We start from the raw sequence: 18,278 nt of genomic DNA, 5'->3' as shown, positions 1-18,278 counted from the left end.
AGTTTTGAATACACAAATTGACATTTAAGCACATGTCCATGTGGGTACTATGATATAATTTGCTATACCCATGTTATGACTGTGATTCCTTTCTGGGGTGAAGGCATTTACTCAAAGGTTCGAAGCGACCAGCATGCAGTGTAGATAGCTGAAATGTTTCACTTTTGATGGTAATTAGTTGTAAAGTGAAGAGATGGTATTTTTTTTTTGCTGGGCGTGTCTTGTAGTTTGATACAATTGTGCTCACTTTGTTTGCAATTGTTTTGCAGGTCGTCTCATTTTTGATAACCTGAAGAAGTCCATCGCCTATACGCTGACGAGTAACATCCCAGAGATCACCCCTTTCCTGTTTTTCATCATTGCCAACATCCCTCTGCCACTGGGCACTGTTACCATCTTGTGTATTGACTTGGGTACAGATATGGTGAGTCACTCAAAATATTCTGAGGGCGGGTTGCATATTAGAATATCAACAATAAAAATATTGTCCTAAAGAAATATCATATATAGAATATGGACTACCAAACTATTGTGAATGTAAATATTTAGAAATAAGTATAGAATAATTGTTCTAGTGCGACTCTGCCCACATGCGATTACTGCATTTAGGAGTCGCCTGAAGATCAATGTTCACCCCAGTGCCTTGGTAACCGCTTCCATGGCCCTTGTGGTGAGGATCCAGGTAGAGAGGGGCAAGAGGCGTAGTGATCCCCTGGACGGTTGTCCTGAAGCTGACCAGATCTCCTGACATATCATGGCTACGGGGATAGCCCCAAATCCATGAGGTGGGGGGGCTGGACTGAGTATTTGCCCTGCTCTCTTCCAGGGGTGCAGTCATCTGTAGAGAGAGAGTAGTGCTGGCTGAAAAAACCAGTAGCTTACGACAAACACAGCATTAACGAACCACAGGTAATAACGCCGCTGGAGGGAATGACCGGAAGTAAGGAACTTGGGGCAATGGTCAGGAACCACAGGACCAAACTAATACAATCAAACAAGTAAGGCAAATACTCTATACCAATGGCGACTCAAGGAGACACTTCCCCCTTGATGGGGACTGATGCAGGCCCCTCCACACAGCAGGAGGGGGAGCCCACACTAAGGGAAATAATGACAGCAATTCGAGACTTAAGAGGCACATTAGAACCCAAAATTGGACATGGATACAACGGACGTGAACCTCCTCATGGCAGATGTCAGAAACATTGCAGAGAAAGTGAAGAAGGCGGAATCCCAGGGAATTGTTCTCCAATCAATGACCAAATGCCTAGAGGAGCAAGTGCAGACCCTCACAAAAGACAGTGCAACCCTTACAGCAAAGATTGCAGATCAGGAAGGGATCTAGGCGTAATAACATCAGCATGGTGGAGGCCCCAGAAGGAACGGAAGGGCCAAGTTTTGATTTGTTTCTTGAAGACCTGATTTTCAACATGATTTGCCCGAAGATACTCTCTAAATTCTTTTCCATAAAGCGTGCATGCAGAGCCCATTCCCACGACAAAAACCGGGTGCCCCGCCACTCACAATCATAGCAAGGCTATTCAACTATATGGACCGAGATGCGATCCTACTAGAGGCGTGCACCCATCTGTACATAGAAAACACAATTGTTCGATTCTCATCAGACTTCACCCTACAAGTTCGAAGACAAAGAAGGAGCTTTGAAGCAGTGAAACAAGCCCTTCTAGAAAAAGACATTAACTACATGATGCTCTATCCGGCCAGATTGAGGATCATCAGCGAAGGCAAGACGTGGCACTTTAATACCCCAGAGGAAACTTGGGAGTGAGTGGAGGGATGGAGACCAATGCATCGGAAGGAGTGTAAGAACAAAGAGATCCGAAGGCCCAAAGGGGGTATTAGCTGCTGAAATGATAACCAGCCCGAGGACCTCCAACCCCTGGACCAGGGTCCAGAACCGTGAGAAACACATGCAAAGAAATATTAGCTAGTCTGTAATTCTGAAAGACTTCCGCTATTGTACCTTATATAACTGCGTTTTTTAAATGACTAAGACCTGGGAGAGTCCAGACTACGGAGAGGGGAGAACATTGCAGTGGTGAAACTTCCCAGCGTAAGACGTTGACCGGGGGTCTCTGCACTAAGATCCTGGTTGGAGGAGATGTTGATGCTTGTTAATTTAGGCAGTTTGATCTTGGGTTGGCGTGTGTTGCCCGCCCCTGCGCTTGGTTTGCTATGGTTTAGATTGGGCGACAGGCACTCTGCAAGTTGGGGGAGTGGGCACGTTTTAGCTCGCTAGGAAGGGTAGCATGGAGGGGGTGGTTGGAGATGTTCCAGGGTATGTTTTATTAGAAAGAATCTATGTTTTGTGTATCAATGCATCATTTCAGAAAGGCTTTGTTGGGGTTGCAAGAGGTTAACAGAATGTTTCAGAGCCACGAGGTGCCCGAGTCGAGGTTGTGACGCCTTGATTGAGGAATGGCCCTATACAAACATCCCACTTTCATATTTGGTCATTAAATATGAATGGATTGGGCCACAACATTAAATGCACCTGGTCTTACAGTGTATTCGAAGACAGGCCCCAGATGTCATATTACTCTACGAGACACATCTTAAGGGCACAAGTTACAGGGCCCTCGACAGGTTTGAGTACACACCGATAGCTCACTCAGGGTCTGCGATGGACTCACGGGGGCAGGAATACTGCTCGAGAAGACAATCCATTACAAAGTGAAATGTACCTGGAACAACCCACAGGGTAGATTTGTGACAGTAGCAGGTACTTGAGAGGGTGAGACGTTTAATCTATGCATATGGGAACTCTACCAGAAGTGGGCGCAGCACTATTGGCGTTACCGATAGGCACATTAGTGTTGGGAGCGGACATAAATGATATAATGGATACAGCCCTAGACAAAAAGAGCGGGGTGGGCCCGATTGGGAGAAGACGGGCATTGTCATCCTTTGCAGAGGCCATGGGATTGGTTGACCTGTGGCGGCAACACAATCCTGCGCCCAGACAATCCACACATTTCTCCTCAACACAGATCTGTTACTCCTGGCTAGACTACCTAATGACACATACTACATTGGTCAGACGGTACCATGATGCAACAATCCATGCAAGAGGCATCTCAGACCACTCTCCAGTGGGAGAACACCTACGAGGGCCCCCAACGAATAGACCATTGATTCCCATAATAGACACTTGGTATCTTCAATAGAAGGTAATGAAAGACAAAAATTAAAAAAGGTTCCACCCTATACTTTGAAGGGAATCCGGGGACAGTCTGCTCCCCATGCGTACTTTGGGAAGCATATAAAAAGGTGCTGCGGGGCCAGGTCCTCGCTCTTATTGGTGGGAAATGGAAGGAAGAGCAACAGGAATTTGAGGACCTTGAAAGGGAGGTCCTAACCTTGGAAAGACAAGTAGCGGAGAACGGATCAGAGGCAGTGTCCCGTCAGCTAAGCCTAAAGCAAGATGCCCTTCGTACTCTTGCAGAAAACACGCCCTGTTGACACATTGTTGTTTATATGACATTGGTGACAAGGCCGGTAAACTCCCGGCCTGGCTGGAGGACTGAGATAGAGAAAGAACCTAGGTATTGGAAATTAGGGACACTGGTGGAACAGCTCAGAAAGCAAATATGGAAATAGTGGAGGTGCTCGCCTCCTACTATGAGGCCCTATATGCCCTCCCTGACTCAGAAACGGAACTAGACAGCGCAGAACTTTTACAATCCCTTGGCATACAGACATTAACGCAAAAGGACAGAGAAGGATTAGAATAGGATCTGATGGAAGAAGAAGTGGTTGGTGTGCTAAGAGGGCTACAACCTGGGAAAGCAACTTGTCCCAACGGCCTCCCCCTTGAGTTATTTAAGATATGTGTGACTGGGGTGGCCAAACCAATGTTGGCTATGTTTCAAAAGGCCCGAGAGCAGGGTGTGCTGCCCAGGGATCAGCAGATTGCCACAATAGTCACCATTCATAAAGCGGGCAAACCCCCCACCCAATGTAGCTCGTACCACCCGAAAAGTGCTTTTAAGGTGCTGGCGACAAGTCAGAGAGAGGGGTTATCATGAAAATAATACACCCAGACCAGTCGGGCTTCGTGCCTCATCGTAGCACCCGACTGCATCTCAGATGCCTATTCGGGGTCCTGAGCCAAATCAAGTCACCTTTCTTGTGTAAAGCAGTGGTGATGGTGCTCAACGCAAAGATGGTATTCAACGGTATATTATGTAAATATATCTTCGCTGTACTACCTAGGATGGGCTTTGGACCAATATTCAGCAAGTGGGTCAGAGTACTAAACCTGGAACACTTGGCCAAAGTACGGGTCAATGGGGTAACCTCTCGGGTGTTACCCTTGGGCAGGGGGATGCGTCAAGGCTGCCCCCTGTCTCCGGTAATCTTTACACTGGTGTTAGAACCACTCACGGTGTGGATAAACAAACACCATCGGATTAGGGGAATACTTATGCACTGTATGCGGACAATGTCCTATTGTATGCTATACATCTGTATGGATCAGTGAGTAAGTTACTCCAGATATTCACAGTGTTTGGTGACCAGTCAGGATATCCGGTAAACTTTTCTGAAATATTGATCTTCCTGCTTTCGGGGAGGATTCCCGGACTGCAGACAGACTGTGGGGCTCCAATCATGGAGGACGAGTTCCGATACCTGGGTATCCACATTACCAGGAACCTGAAAATGTTTCTCAGATTCAATCTACACCCCTAGATAGATTGACTACATGAAGACGTGGCCCACTGGCATACTCTGCATTCACATTGTTGGGGAAAGCTGCACTATATAAAAATGATGACCTTCCTGAGTTTTCTCTATGTATGGCAAAACACCCCGTTTTGTATATTGCCAGAGTTGTTTCGAAAGATAGAACAGGAGGTGCGGACGTTGTTGTGGCAGGGATGGGCCCCTCAAATAGCAATGTGTAAACTACAGAGGGGTGTGTAAGATGGAGGCTTAGGGATCCCAGATGCCTTACTCTCTTATTGGGCAACTCAGCTGATTGTCAATAATAACTGGGTATTCGGAGACCAGCAGGAGCCTGAATATGTAGTAGATAGACATGTGATGGAAAACGGAAATTTTGAAGATATTTTATATCAAAGAAGAAAGGAAAACACAGTTGCTGAGCACACACACTCAGTGGTCAGAGCCTAGAGGGAGGCACCATGCTACCTGGGTTGGGGCAACAGACTGACAGAAATGACCCCCTGTGGTGCAGTGACTTACTGAGAGAAATGAGAGGACTGAAGGGATTTGAACATTGGGAGACACTCAGGATAGAACATTTAGGAGACATTTGGCGAGGGTAGGCTATAATATCAATCATTCACAGATCTTCAACTAGAATATGAACTGTCTGAAAAGGAAATATATAGGTATATACAGTTGGGTCATGCGCTGATGCGCCATATAAGGTATGATAAAAGCGTGTTTTGAAGATAAAACTTTATCTGCGATTGAACAATTGGTGGATTTCATACAAAAACTTCTTTTGCAGCAAACAATCGCACTCTAGGGAATTCTGGAAACTGATAAATGGTTTAGAACGACCAAATAAAACAGCTGTAACATCTTCTTTATGTGAGAAAGATTGGATCATATTCCTGTCAACACATCTAAACTCTGGTGGGGAAACAAACCTTCTGAATGTTAGTATCAATATGACTGACACATCAAGGAATGACTTGAATCAAGAAATTAACATAACAAACAAGCAATTATGTAAACGAATTCAGAAACAAAATGGTGCGCCTGGCCCAAATGGTGTACCATTTGCACTTTTTAAAGATGATCCCAATCTATGGTCAGAATACTTGACGAACGTATTTAAGGAAATTGTTAGGTCATTGACGATACCAGAAACCTGGAAGGGCTCATTGATAACTCCTACTTATAAAAAAGGAGATTGGTCCCAGACGGAAAATTATTAACTTATTACACTTCAGGATACTGATGCCAAACTATTTGCAGGTGTATTATTATCAAATCTAACAGAATGGGTAAAGGAAAAACAAACAATCCCCCCAAATCAAACAGGATTTATATAAGGCTTAGGCACAACAACAAACATTCTTGTGCTTTCCGTGTTAATGGACAAATATATTACAAAGAAACAACCACTGCACTTGTGCTTTGTGGATTTTAAGTCTGCTTTTGACTGTGTTCATAGAAATCTCTTGTGGCAAAAACTGATAGAACAAGGAATACCTCTCTTCCTTTTAACATCAATACAACTTGGCAGATCTAACACAAGCATTGGACGAGGTGAACACCTGTCCACCCAAATTAGCTAATACTCTGATATCAAACCTGCTATATGTCATCTTACTTAGCCAAAAAAAAGGTTGGACTGCAACGCCTGATAAACAGGATATCAAGCTACTCTAAAGAAAATGGATTGGTTATCTACAAAACAAAGACAAAAATCATGGAGGTTAACAAAAATCCAAAGGTAAAACATAAGTATAAATGGATTTTGGATAATTCACAACTAGAGCAAGTAAGAACTTATAGATACTTGGGAGTACTATTTCAAGACCAAGGAACATTTCAGCCACCTAAGATCGATTTGCAACGGAAAGCAAATATATTTTTATCGGCTTTTAGAACCTTACAGAAATCCATAGGAGGGGTGAGCTCTCAACCATTTCTAAGAGTAATATCAGCAAAACTATTGCCAATCTTAACATATGGAAGTAAAGCCTTGTGTGGAAAAGATTAAGAAACAATTAATAATCCTGTTGCAAAAATCTTTAAAGCCCTCTTTTCATTGCCACATAATGCCTCTCCGGCACACATACAAATGAAATTTGGGTTAACCAATCAGCTACTAGCTCGTAAAGGCCAATTTATAAAAGTGTGGAAAAGGATAAAAATGGACACTGTAAATCAAATGTCTAAAATACTGTGGCAGGAAATAAATACAAATGGGAAAGCCCAGGCGTGGAAATATCCACATGCTTCACTAGATGAATATTCAGCGAACTCGATCTGGGAAATGACATTAACCATAAATTCATTTTAAAAAGCCATCAATAATACAACATAACATTTATCACTTCTTCTGGACAAAGATACCTCTAATGAATGGTTACACCCAGGTGAAAATTCAACCTTATCTGGAAATCCCTTGTTCTGTGAAGCATAAACAAATATTTATAAAAGCCTGTTTCTGAGTATTTCCAGGTTCATGTCATCTAATGCCATGGCTGAGAACAGAGGAACCAACGGCTTGCAACTTATGCAAACTCAGAGGAGAGAATATTATGCACCTGCTTTGTGTATGCCCGAAACTGAAATTTGAAAGAATATTTATCCTTAGGAGACATTTCAATGTTCGAGGAATAAGGACTTGCAGACAAGCATTGATAAGATGCCTTCATACTGATGATAAAGCATTAACCTCAGCTTTTGTCAAGTTTTTAATGAGATTGAGAGCTAAGTTAGACTACCAAAAACAAATGTGATGTAATGTAGGGTTAATATTACATGTAAACAGTAACATGAATTTTAAGTCCTGCATTTTTATTTATTTTTTTAATATGAAAGAGTATTACGTTCGACCATTTTTTAATTATCTTTGTCTTACCTTTTTATACCTGGATTTTATAACAGGAATCATTGTTTATATATTGTAAGATTTTAATTAATCAAACAATAAAGTACAAATGAAAAATATAAGGGAGGGAGACTCGTTGCTGAATCTCTCCCCCTTGGAGGACAGACACAAAACGGACCCTATGCTTAGCAAGGGTATATCATTGACCTACAAAAACTATTACATAACTCCCCAAATGTGATGACATCCTTCAGAAATGGTCAGAAAATGTCACAGACATTGAGGATGAGGAATGGATCGAGACAATGCAAAGCCAGAGAGAGGTGGCCATTAAAACTAGGTTCTGTTTGATTTGACTACCAAACTTGCAACGCTCCTACGACTCCCGGACCCTCCTTTTCAAAATAGGAAAAAACACTGTCACCAATGTTCTTGCAGGGATGCGGCCAGGTAGCCACCCTTTTTCATATACCTTGTGAGTGTCCACTCATTTAGTCCTTCTGGGATCAAATTAAGAGAGTACTGGCCTGAGACCTATCCGAAACTGTTGACATTAATCCAAAAGAAATACTACTGAATATGTCTGGAGATGGGCCTAGGTCCAGGTATCACCGTATATGGATCACCTTAGCCCTAGGGGTAGCAAAGAGAACTATTGCTAGGGCATGGGGCAAACCAGAACCTCCGACATTACGAAAATGGATGGCAGACATGGATTGGTTCCAAAACGCAGAACTAGTGATATATAAAGGACGAGGGTGTCCAAAAAAGTGGGGAAAAGTGTGGGGACCTAGGAGAGAGTATAGAGGTACCGGAGGTGACAGTCAGAATTTAAGGTCACCCAAGGTGACCAGGGCCGAAAATGGTTGATTTCATGGCTCTGACTCTGTGTAATGCTGATACATGCTAAGATATGTTGAACATCAAAACTGATACCTATTAACTCATGTTTTTTCCCTTTTCTTTTTCTGTAACTGTAACCTAACAATAAATGCATGATTCATCCTAAATGTGTGATGCAATCTTCAATAAAAAGTGTTTTTAAAAAATAATTATTTTACTAATTGCATACATACATATTTCCCTTCACAATATTCACAATGGCCCTTCTTCAATAGAAAAACACATCAAGAATGTGTTCTATAAAAATGAAGAAAAAGCTCACATTTTTATGGGATCAAAACTTAAGTAGCATTGGCTACAAATTTCCAAGCCCATTTGCTCTTTGCTGGTTTATTAACAGGAGCATGCTTTAATATTAAGTTATTACATTGAATTTGAATTTGAATTTGAACTATTTGTAAGCGCACGTTCACTTGGCAGTTTCATGGCGCTATAGGAATTCAACTGAGAAAAAGGGGGAAAGTTATGAACTAAATGCTTGCTGAAACCGAAAAGTCTTGAGGTTGCTGCGGAATTCTGTATAGGAAGACAGGGATCTGAGGGAAGGTGGAAGGGAGTTTCAAAAGGTGGGGGCGAGCACCGGAAATTTCTGGCCACCGGAGCGCTTCTTCTTAAACCGAGGAATGACTAACAGAGATTTTGAAGAAGAGCGCAAGTCTCTAGCGGGGATGTAGTTAGTGATGGCTGCGTTAATAAAAGCAGGAGCGGTGCCAGCCCGGGCCTGAAAGGTGAGGCAGCCGAGTTTAAAAAGGGCTCTTTGCTTTATTGGAAGCCAGTGGAGGGCGATGAGCAAAGGGGAGGAGTGATGGAATTTTGGTAGGCCGTGTACCAGGCGAGCTGCCTGGTTCTGCACCAGCTGAAGGCGATGGAGTGCATAGGCCGGTGCGCCATTATAAATGATGTTACCATAATCGATTTTGGATAAAATCATGGCCATAACAATCAATTTCAGGGCGGAGGGAGAAAAGAACCGGGAAACTTTCCTGATAATACGTAAAGTAAAAAAGGAGGATGAAACAACAGAACTAATGTGGGTGTGAAGTGTCAGCTGATGATTAAGCATAATCCCAAGGGTTTTTACCAAATGGGAGGGGGTAGGAGCGGGACCAAAGGAAACAGGCCAAAAGGAAGATGTCCAAGGGTTGTCGCTGCCCCCAGTCAAAATCAGTTCTGTCTTATCCGGGTTGAGTTTGAGATGATTTGCGTTCATCCAACCACGGATAAACAGAAGGACCGACTGGAAGCTAGAAGCAGCAAAAGAAGGGTAGGAAAAATTAAAAATAAGCTGGAGGTCATCAGCATAGTTATATACTGTGACCTCCATTTGTTGAAGTGCAAAAATAAGGGGAAAAATATAAAGGTTGAACAGGAGGGGGGATAGGGAAGAGCCCTGGGGAACCCCGCAGTTCACTTTGCTGGGTGAGGCTGAGAATTCAGCCAATTGGACCGCCTGTGTGCGTCCCTTCAAAAAAGAGCCTATCCAGGCGAGGGCCTGACCCCCTATGCCCGCCGCCTTGACACGGGACAAAAGGATAGAATGGTCAACCGTGTCAAAGGCGGCGGATAGGTCCAAGAGGACCAAGGCTTGGGGAATGTTGGTATCTAGGCCCTCCCTAAGTTGGTCCATTACTGAAATGACTACCTTTTCTGTGGAATGCCGGGGGCGAAAGCCCGCCTGGCAGGGTGCAAGATAGCTACTACTTTCAATAAAGGAGCTAAGCACCTGGGTGGCATGGGACTCTGCTATTTTTCCCAAATAGGGGAGGAGGGATATGGGACGATAGTTTGCGGGGGAAGAGGGATCGGCTCCAGGTTTTTTCAATATTGGGAGGATAGTAGCTGTCTTGAAGGAAGCCGGGACAAAGCCCGATGCAAAGCAATTGTTCAGAAGGGCCAAGACCGGAGAAGGGCACGCCAGAAAAAACTGGCTAAGGATGCGTGCCGGGGCAATGTCGGCCGGGGAGCCCGATTTGACTCGATTGAGTAGGGGAGGCAACAATTCTCTAGTAAGTGAGGGAATGGAGGTGAGGAAACAATGGTTTTCGGGTGGTTGGGGAAAAGTGAAAGAAGGGAGAGGGGGGGAATATTGGCTTTAATGATAATTATTTTATCAATGAAAAAATCATTGAGTGAATCACATAAAGCCTGGGAAGGAGGGATTTTGGGTGAAGTTCTGTCCGAAGCAGCTAGCTCGAGCACAGTGGAAAAAATCACACGGGATTGGCATTCTGCCGCTAAAATGCGTCCGGAGAAGTAGTCGGCTTTAGCCGTGAGTATGGAGGTTTTATATTCCTTGAGTACCGTGACGAAGTGTTGCCGGCTGATGGGTGAGTAGGCACGGTGCCAGGCACGTTCGGCCTGTCTAACCTTCAATTTCTTGGCTTTGAGGTCTGGGCTGAACCATTTGTTAGCCTGATGGGAACGGTTGATAACCATGCGCTTCAGGGGGGCCACCGGATCACAGGCGGTGATGAGCCAATGATCGAGTGAGGCGGTCTGGGAGAGGGGGTCTAATCCCATGATATCAGGGCAGGAGGCTGTGAGTGAATTACAGAGGGAGATGATATCCACCTTATGCCAGTTCCTAGTCCACATATTTTTAGGAGCAGGAGGCGGAGTTTTAAGGTTCAGGTCCATGGAGAAAGCAAGGAAAGAGTGATCCGACCAGGGACAAGGCGAAGCAATAGGGGAAGAGGTAGGGATATTAAGCGTCCAAATCTGGTCCAAGATGTGGCCACCTATGTGAGTGGGGCTTTGAACATGTTGGATAAAGTTGAAGCTAGAGAGAGATAGAGTAAAGTCTTTAGAGGAGGAGTCCTCGGCGGGATCTGTAGGCCAATAATTGAAATCGCCCAGAACTAAGACGGAGGCGTTATTAATTACCAGAGTGGCCAAGAGATTTTGAAAGGCAAGGAGGAAGTCAGGAGACTGTTGGGGGGGTCGATAAGTTAGTACACATGTGATCGGTGTCTTGAGATAGGTGGAGCGCACTACAAGGCAGTCAGCATCTGGTAGTGTGGGCGAGGCCAGAATCTGAAAGTTGAATTCCTTGCGGGCAATCAAAGCTACGCCGCCTCCTGCTCTGCCACCAGGTCGATCAACACGGAGTATAGAATATTCAGGAGGAAGGGCAGCAAGGACGCAGGGCAGGGAGTCAGGCCTGTACCAGGTTTCTGTACGAAACAAAAGATCTGGGGTTTTTGAATCCAAGAGATCGTAGATTTCAATCTGGTGCTTGACGGCCGATCTCGTGTTAAGGAGAAGGGCAGTGGTGGTTGTGATGGGGGGGGGGGAGAGGATGTGTAATAGAACCCGGTGCTGCGATACCCAATTTATGGGTATATGACCTAGTAGCTTGATTCAATTGCCAGTCAGCATTTAACATGCGCAATTGGTCAGCAGTGGATGATAGGGGTAGAGCAGAGTCTTGTGTCCCGTGGCCCGGTCTGGCGCGGATGGGCGCAGACGGGCTTGCCTTAGGCGCGCCTTTGGCACGCAATCGGCGCGTCCGCTGCGCGGACGGGGGTTACACATTATATAGGAGACAGGAAATGGTGGTTGGGGGCGTGGCCTCTAGAGCGAGGGGCGTGGCCTATGAGAGCGTCGCTGATGGCGGCAATTTCCTAGTCCCGCTGCAGCGATAAGCTCCGCTGCGCGGTGAGTTGAAGAGCGAGAATGCGCCCAAATCAGTTGAGGAGTGAGCAAATTAAAAACCACAAAGTTAAGGAAGTGACACTCAAATATTTAAAAAACAGCAAGACAAACAGGCCTACTCCCGGCTTTTCGCCTCAGGAGAAAATCCTATCGACTGGACGCTAGTGATCAGCGCCAGATATAGGGGTCGTTGGGGGCGTGGCCTCTCGAGCGAGGGGCGTGGCCTATGAGGGCGTCGCTGATGGTGGCAATTTCCTAGTCCCGCGGCAGCGATAAGCTCCGCTGCGCGGTGAGTTGAAGAGCGAGAATGCGCCCAAATCAGGTGAGGAGTGAGCAAATTAAAAACCACAAAGTTAAGGAAGTGACACTCAAATATTTAAAAAACAGCAAGACAAACAGGCCTACTCCCGGCTTTTCGCCTCAGGAGAAAATCCTAACATTTCTATTCCTATTGATTTTAAAATATTATACCTTAAACTATCCACCTGATTATTAAAAAGGTAACTTACTTTTTTGAGCTTAGCATGTTTTTAGTATTGAGATTTATGTTTTTTTACTATGCTTGGAAAGTTTATTGTCGTTCTTCCCTTTTGTTTTTTAACGTTTTAGTTATGCGTTACCTTCCTGAAGGTTTTCATGATTGTTTTTTTATTTGAATTATGAATTTTCGTAGGTCCTTTAGGAGAAGGAGAGTTTTAGTAAAATAATATATACAAATGGGTGCAGACTATGCCAAAGATATGGGCCTCATTACGATGCCGGTCGTCGTGTCGGAAACTGGAGCTCCCGACAAGGAGTCAGCGATCCCTCTTTATAAATTACAATGCGACCGCCTTCATGGCGGTCGGAAAGTGTATTTTTCCTATTACGGGTGGTGTTGCAGGGCCAGCACAAGCCACAATAGGAAAAATGCACTTTTTAAACATCCATGCACCGTGTGGCAGGCCCATAACTGATGGCCATAAAGGGGCAGGGGCCCTACTAGGGGCCCCAAAACACCCTTTCTGCCAGCCTTTTCATGGCAGAAGAACCGACATGAAAAGGCTGTCTGAAACATGCATCGTAATCTCCACGGCGGTGCCTGAGCAGGCACTGCCTCCATTTTGGGGATTCCTATCCGACTGACCGCCCAAAGGACAGGCTCCTTGAGTCTGTCGGAGACAGAGAAGATTCCCCCATTCAGGCATTAGTCAGACCACCTGTGTGATAATACTAATGTCAGCAACTTGGGGAATCTAATTAATTAAGAACCCACACTACTGTAAGTTAGTGGCTGAGAATAAAAGGTATCTCTAAAACAAGAGGATAATGTTACCTCACTAACAGAATAAATGAATACAATAACCAGGTTTTTGAGTCAAAAGATTATTATTTTCTTAAAGACCAAAACATTTGTGATTCAACAGGGTACAGAAAAATGCATTTCAGATATACAATGGGTATCTTATACACTCCTTTAATACATCAGAAAGTAGGTCCAAACTGATGAAATATTTGTATTGGTGTTAGTGTGGTAACATTATCCTCTTGTTTTAGAGATACCTTTTATTCTCAGCCACTAACTTACAGTAGTGTGGGTTCTAATTAATTAGAGTCCCCAAGTTGCTGACATTAATAACTTAAATAAAGTCCCTTGCTGGCCCATTTTTCTTAATTTATCATTTGCCCAAGCCCGCAAGGGTATATTGGGTTGCTCACCCTTTCTTTAATTTTTGTGTGATAATACAGCGGCCGGAATGATGCCTCAGATGTCTGGAGGACCGCCAACGCGAGCTGTCGGATCCATTCCGCTCGCCATTGTAATGAGGCCCTATATTCTGTCTCTGATTTTCTGTTTTTATAATATAGGTGCATTACAGCATTATAATGGTTATTGGAAATAATCAGGACTGGCCCCTGTGAGACACTGTATTCCTAACCTTTTATTCTTCTCCATTACTTGTCACATGCAATATGCTCATCATTGACCACCTCATCTCAACGTTGTGGGTTTTTTCTTGCAGGTCCCTGCTATCTCGTTGGCATACGAAGCTGCAGAAAGTGACATCATGAAGAGGCAACCCCGAAACCCCAAGTCTGACAAGCTAGTCAATGAACGGCTAATTAGTATGGCCTATGGTCAGATAGGTGGGTACAGCCCAAAGGAATATTCTATTGTTAACAGATCTGTGTATTTCACAGTGATGATTTTATTGTTATCAGAATACATTTAAGGACCCAAAAACCTTTCATATTGATATTATTTCTAACAATGGAATTCTCCTCGCCCAGGAAGAAGTAAAAAACCCAAAGTTGAGTCTTTAGGATAGAAAATAAAAAAAAAAAGTTAGTGAGGTTGAGGCGAATATATAAATTCATCAGTTCTGAAAATGGTACAAACCTAATATTTACCCTGTTTTCTTCTTTGTTAATTATAATAGGCATCTCAAAAAAACTGTTTTCCTTTCATTATTACTCTCCCACAAAAAAAGGATTTGTTTCATACTAGTGTCTTTTTGTTTCCTCCCAAAATGCAAGATGTTGCCATCGAGGAGATTTTACAATTTGTAGTAGCGCTGCTTGCACTAGTATAGTCTGAATGTACACACATAGGAAGGAATCATGCACATTTTGGAAGAAACCAGTTCTGTATAAATTAGAAGCATAAATCATGTCTGTTTCTTCGTCTATATAACCTTTGGCGTTCTCACACAAAACCTTATTACTCTAACTACCACAGCCAATCCACTCAAAATTCTTCATTCTTGCCGTAGAAACAGCAACCCGTATATGGCCTTCACCAAAAATGTATTAAAAACTGTCAGCCATTTTGAGGACCTCCCCCAGGCCTACTCCTACAAAACTCATTAGAGTGATTTTTTCAGAAACAAATGCAACAGAATCAGGCCCTTAAGATTACGCCAAGTGAGCCGATAGCACCAAGTAAGCGGCAACCGCACCCCACATTCCACTGTTCCAAATTACGCAGTGGATTACTTTTAAACTATACTCACTCACAGACATCACAAACATCCACACTTCCCTGAATGCCACCACATACATAGATGGTACAATGCTGCCCACCACTCTGAAGCTGTCGCGACTACTGCCACTATGAAGTGGTGGGGTGGCAGGGCAGCGGGAGCTTCGGATGGGGAGTGAGGGGAGGTTTGAATACATTTTTTTTTGCTCCACTGTTCTGCAGTTCCCGGCACTCCCTAGGATGACAGGTTCCCCATCCAATCCAGACACTGCTCTCATACAATGAAAGCAGCGTGGTGATTGGCCTGAGTGGGCTACTTTTATGCTCCGCTCAGGCACAAGGAGTCTGTGCCTTTTTCTAACCCGGCTGTAGAATCCAGCCGGGTTAGAGAAACTAAGTACGCATGTCTGTCTGTTTGAGTGGCCTATAATTGCTGGTCAAACAGAGAAAGAACTGCACAACATTCCTCCTTCCCCCTCCCATGGCCCAGCCAGGCACCTCTCTACACACAGTGCCTCAGAGCCAGCAGGTGAAAACTAAAACAATAGTAAAATATTGTTTTATTTTTCAGCTGCTGGCTCTGAGCCATTGGGGCAACGTTCCTCCGCCATTGCAGAGGAACCACTGCAGATGTGAAGTCTTTCTTTTCAGGGAATCCACCTATACTCTCACAAATATCATATGTCCTTATGCACCCAAAATAGGAGTGATCCTACTGCTATTAAAAAAAACAACCCCTAACCACAATGTTCTAAAAATGTGCTCTCCTGTAACACATATAAAACACCTGCAGAAAAATAAACAAATCTATGATTACCATCGGATCACTGACATAATATCGACGGACAGAATATCGACTAGCAAAAATATCTATGCCAAAATATCAACAGACAGAATATCGAGTTTGTATCTACAAACAGGTAAGTACAAAAATATCGAGTCCAAAATATCGTTTACAAAAATATAGTTTATTAAAATATTGACTTTATTAAAAACAGTGTTAAATTAAATTATTAGTTAAAAGTAATTACTAAAATATACTTAAAAATACTTAAATTAACTTATAATAATTAAATAATCAATGAAAGTTATAAAAACAAAATGTTTACAATCATATTTGTTAAAACATATATAGATAGTAACATAATATAATTAAATATTACCCAATATTATTACCGCACGATAGCAGAAGTGTAAAAAATACTATTCCCACTCCAGAGAGTGCAACAGTAGGGAAAACGTTCGACAGCGTAGGGTTAAAAATTACTATTCCCACTCCAGTGGGTGCAACAGTGGGGAAAGCGTTAGATAGTGTAGGGGTAAAAATTACTATTCCAACTCCAAAGAGTGCAACAGTAGGGAAAGCGTTGGATAGCGTAGGGGTGAAAATTACGATTCCCACTCCAAATAGTGCAACAGTAGGGAAAGCGTTGGATAGCGTAGGGGTTAAAATTACTATTCCCACTCCAGTGTGTGCAACAGTAGGGGAAGCGTTGGATAGCGTAGGGGTAAAAATTACTATTCCCACTCCAAGTAGTGCAACAGTAGGGAAAGCGATGGATAGCGTTGGGGTTAAAATTACTATTCCCACTCCAAAGAGTGCAACAGTAGAGAAAGCGTTGGATAGCGTAGGGGTGAAAATTACTATTCCCACTCCAGTGAGTGCAACAGTAGGGAAAGCATTGGATAGCGTAGGGGTAAAAATTACTATTCCCACTCCAGTGGGTGCAACAGTAGGGAAAGCGTTGGATAGCGTAGGGGTTAAAATTACTATTCCCACTCCAGTGGGTGCAACATTAGGGAAAGCATTGGATAGCGTAGGGTTTAAATTACTATTCCCACTCCAGTGGGTGCAACAGTAGGGAAAGCGTTGGATAGCGTAGGGGTAAAAATTACTATTCCCACTCCAGTGGGTGCATCAGTAGAGAAAGCGTTGGATAGCGTAGGGGTAAAAATTACTATTCCCACTCCAGTGGGTGCAACAGTAGGGAAAGCGTTGGATAGCGTAGGGGTAAAATTTACTATTCCCACTCCAGTGGGTGCAACAGTAGGGAAAGCGTTGGATAGCGTAGGGGTAAAAATTACTATTCCAACTCCAAAGAGTGCAACAGTAGGGAAAGCGTTGGATAGTGTAGGAGTTAAAATTACTATTCCCACTCCAGTGAGTGCAACAGTAGGGAAAGCGTTGGATAGCGTAGGGGTAAAAATTACTATTCCCACTCCAATGAGTGCAACAGTAGGGAAAGCGTTGGATAGCATAGTGGTAAAAATTACTATTCCCACTCCAGAGAGTGCAATAGTAGGGAAATTAAATACTTCATATATTATTTCAATAAATATAAATTAATATCTTTAAAAAATTAATTAAAAGTAATTACCAATGTAATATAATATAATAATTAATAAATTAAAATTACAAATTAAAATTAATTATTCCAAATATGTACCTATTAATACAAATTAATTACAAATTAACAATTAATAATGTAACATTTAAAAATTAATTAACAATTAATTCAAATTAAATATAATTAAATTCATTGATTTATTTAATTAATTATAAATACATAACTTCCCACCCTATTCCTCTATGAACCCACAACCCGCTACAGAAAATAAATTAGTAAAATTAACATAATTAGTAATTAATCAATTAATTAAAATTAATTGCCAATTAAAATTTAATTAATTACCAAATATAAATTAATTAACAATTAATTGAAATGAATACCAATAAATACATTTACATATTTAATTAATTATAATTAAATTACTTCCCACCCTATTCCCCTATACACCCACAACCCGCTACAGAAAATAAATTTGTAAAATTAACATAATTAACAATTAATCAATTAATTAAAATTAATTGCCAATTAAAATTCTATTATTTACCAAATATAAATTAATTAACAATTAATTAAAAATGAATACCAATAAATAAATGTACATATTTAATTAATTATAATTAAATTACTTCCCACCCTATTCCCCTATAAACCCACAACCCGCTACAGTATGAAATTACGCAAAAATTAAAAAAACTGAATTCATTAATTAAAATATATTATAACAAAAATACACACTTTTCACACATATAATAACATAAAAAACACTATAAAAAATTAGATATTATTACAAATTCGATAATTTTAATAACCTATATTATATACTTCGATATTTTAACTGTCTATATTT

The 18,278-nt window shown here is 42.4% G+C and overlaps 1 protein-coding gene across 3 annotated transcripts in view; it reads left to right on the top strand.

Moving 5' to 3' along the window:
* The window catches only part of LOC144799042 (sodium/potassium-transporting ATPase subunit alpha-2), a 364,518-nt gene that overhangs the window by 320,948 nt on the left and 25,292 nt on the right, over positions 1-18,278 (top strand). For all 3 annotated transcript variants that reach the window (XM_078670200.1, XM_078670201.1, XM_078670203.1), the window contains 2 exons: positions 270-424; positions 14,122-14,245. In XM_078670200.1, coding sequence (XP_078526326.1) covers positions 270-424; positions 14,122-14,245 — 279 coding nt within the window. The remainder of the gene's footprint in view (positions 1-269; positions 425-14,121; positions 14,246-18,278) is intronic.

This window comes from Lissotriton helveticus, chromosome 12 (genome assembly GCF_964261635.1).
Source record: "Lissotriton helveticus chromosome 12, aLisHel1.1, whole genome shotgun sequence".
NCBI lineage: Eukaryota > Metazoa > Chordata > Amphibia > Caudata > Salamandridae > Lissotriton > Lissotriton helveticus.
This window is presented reverse-complemented; position numbering and strand designations above follow the sequence as displayed.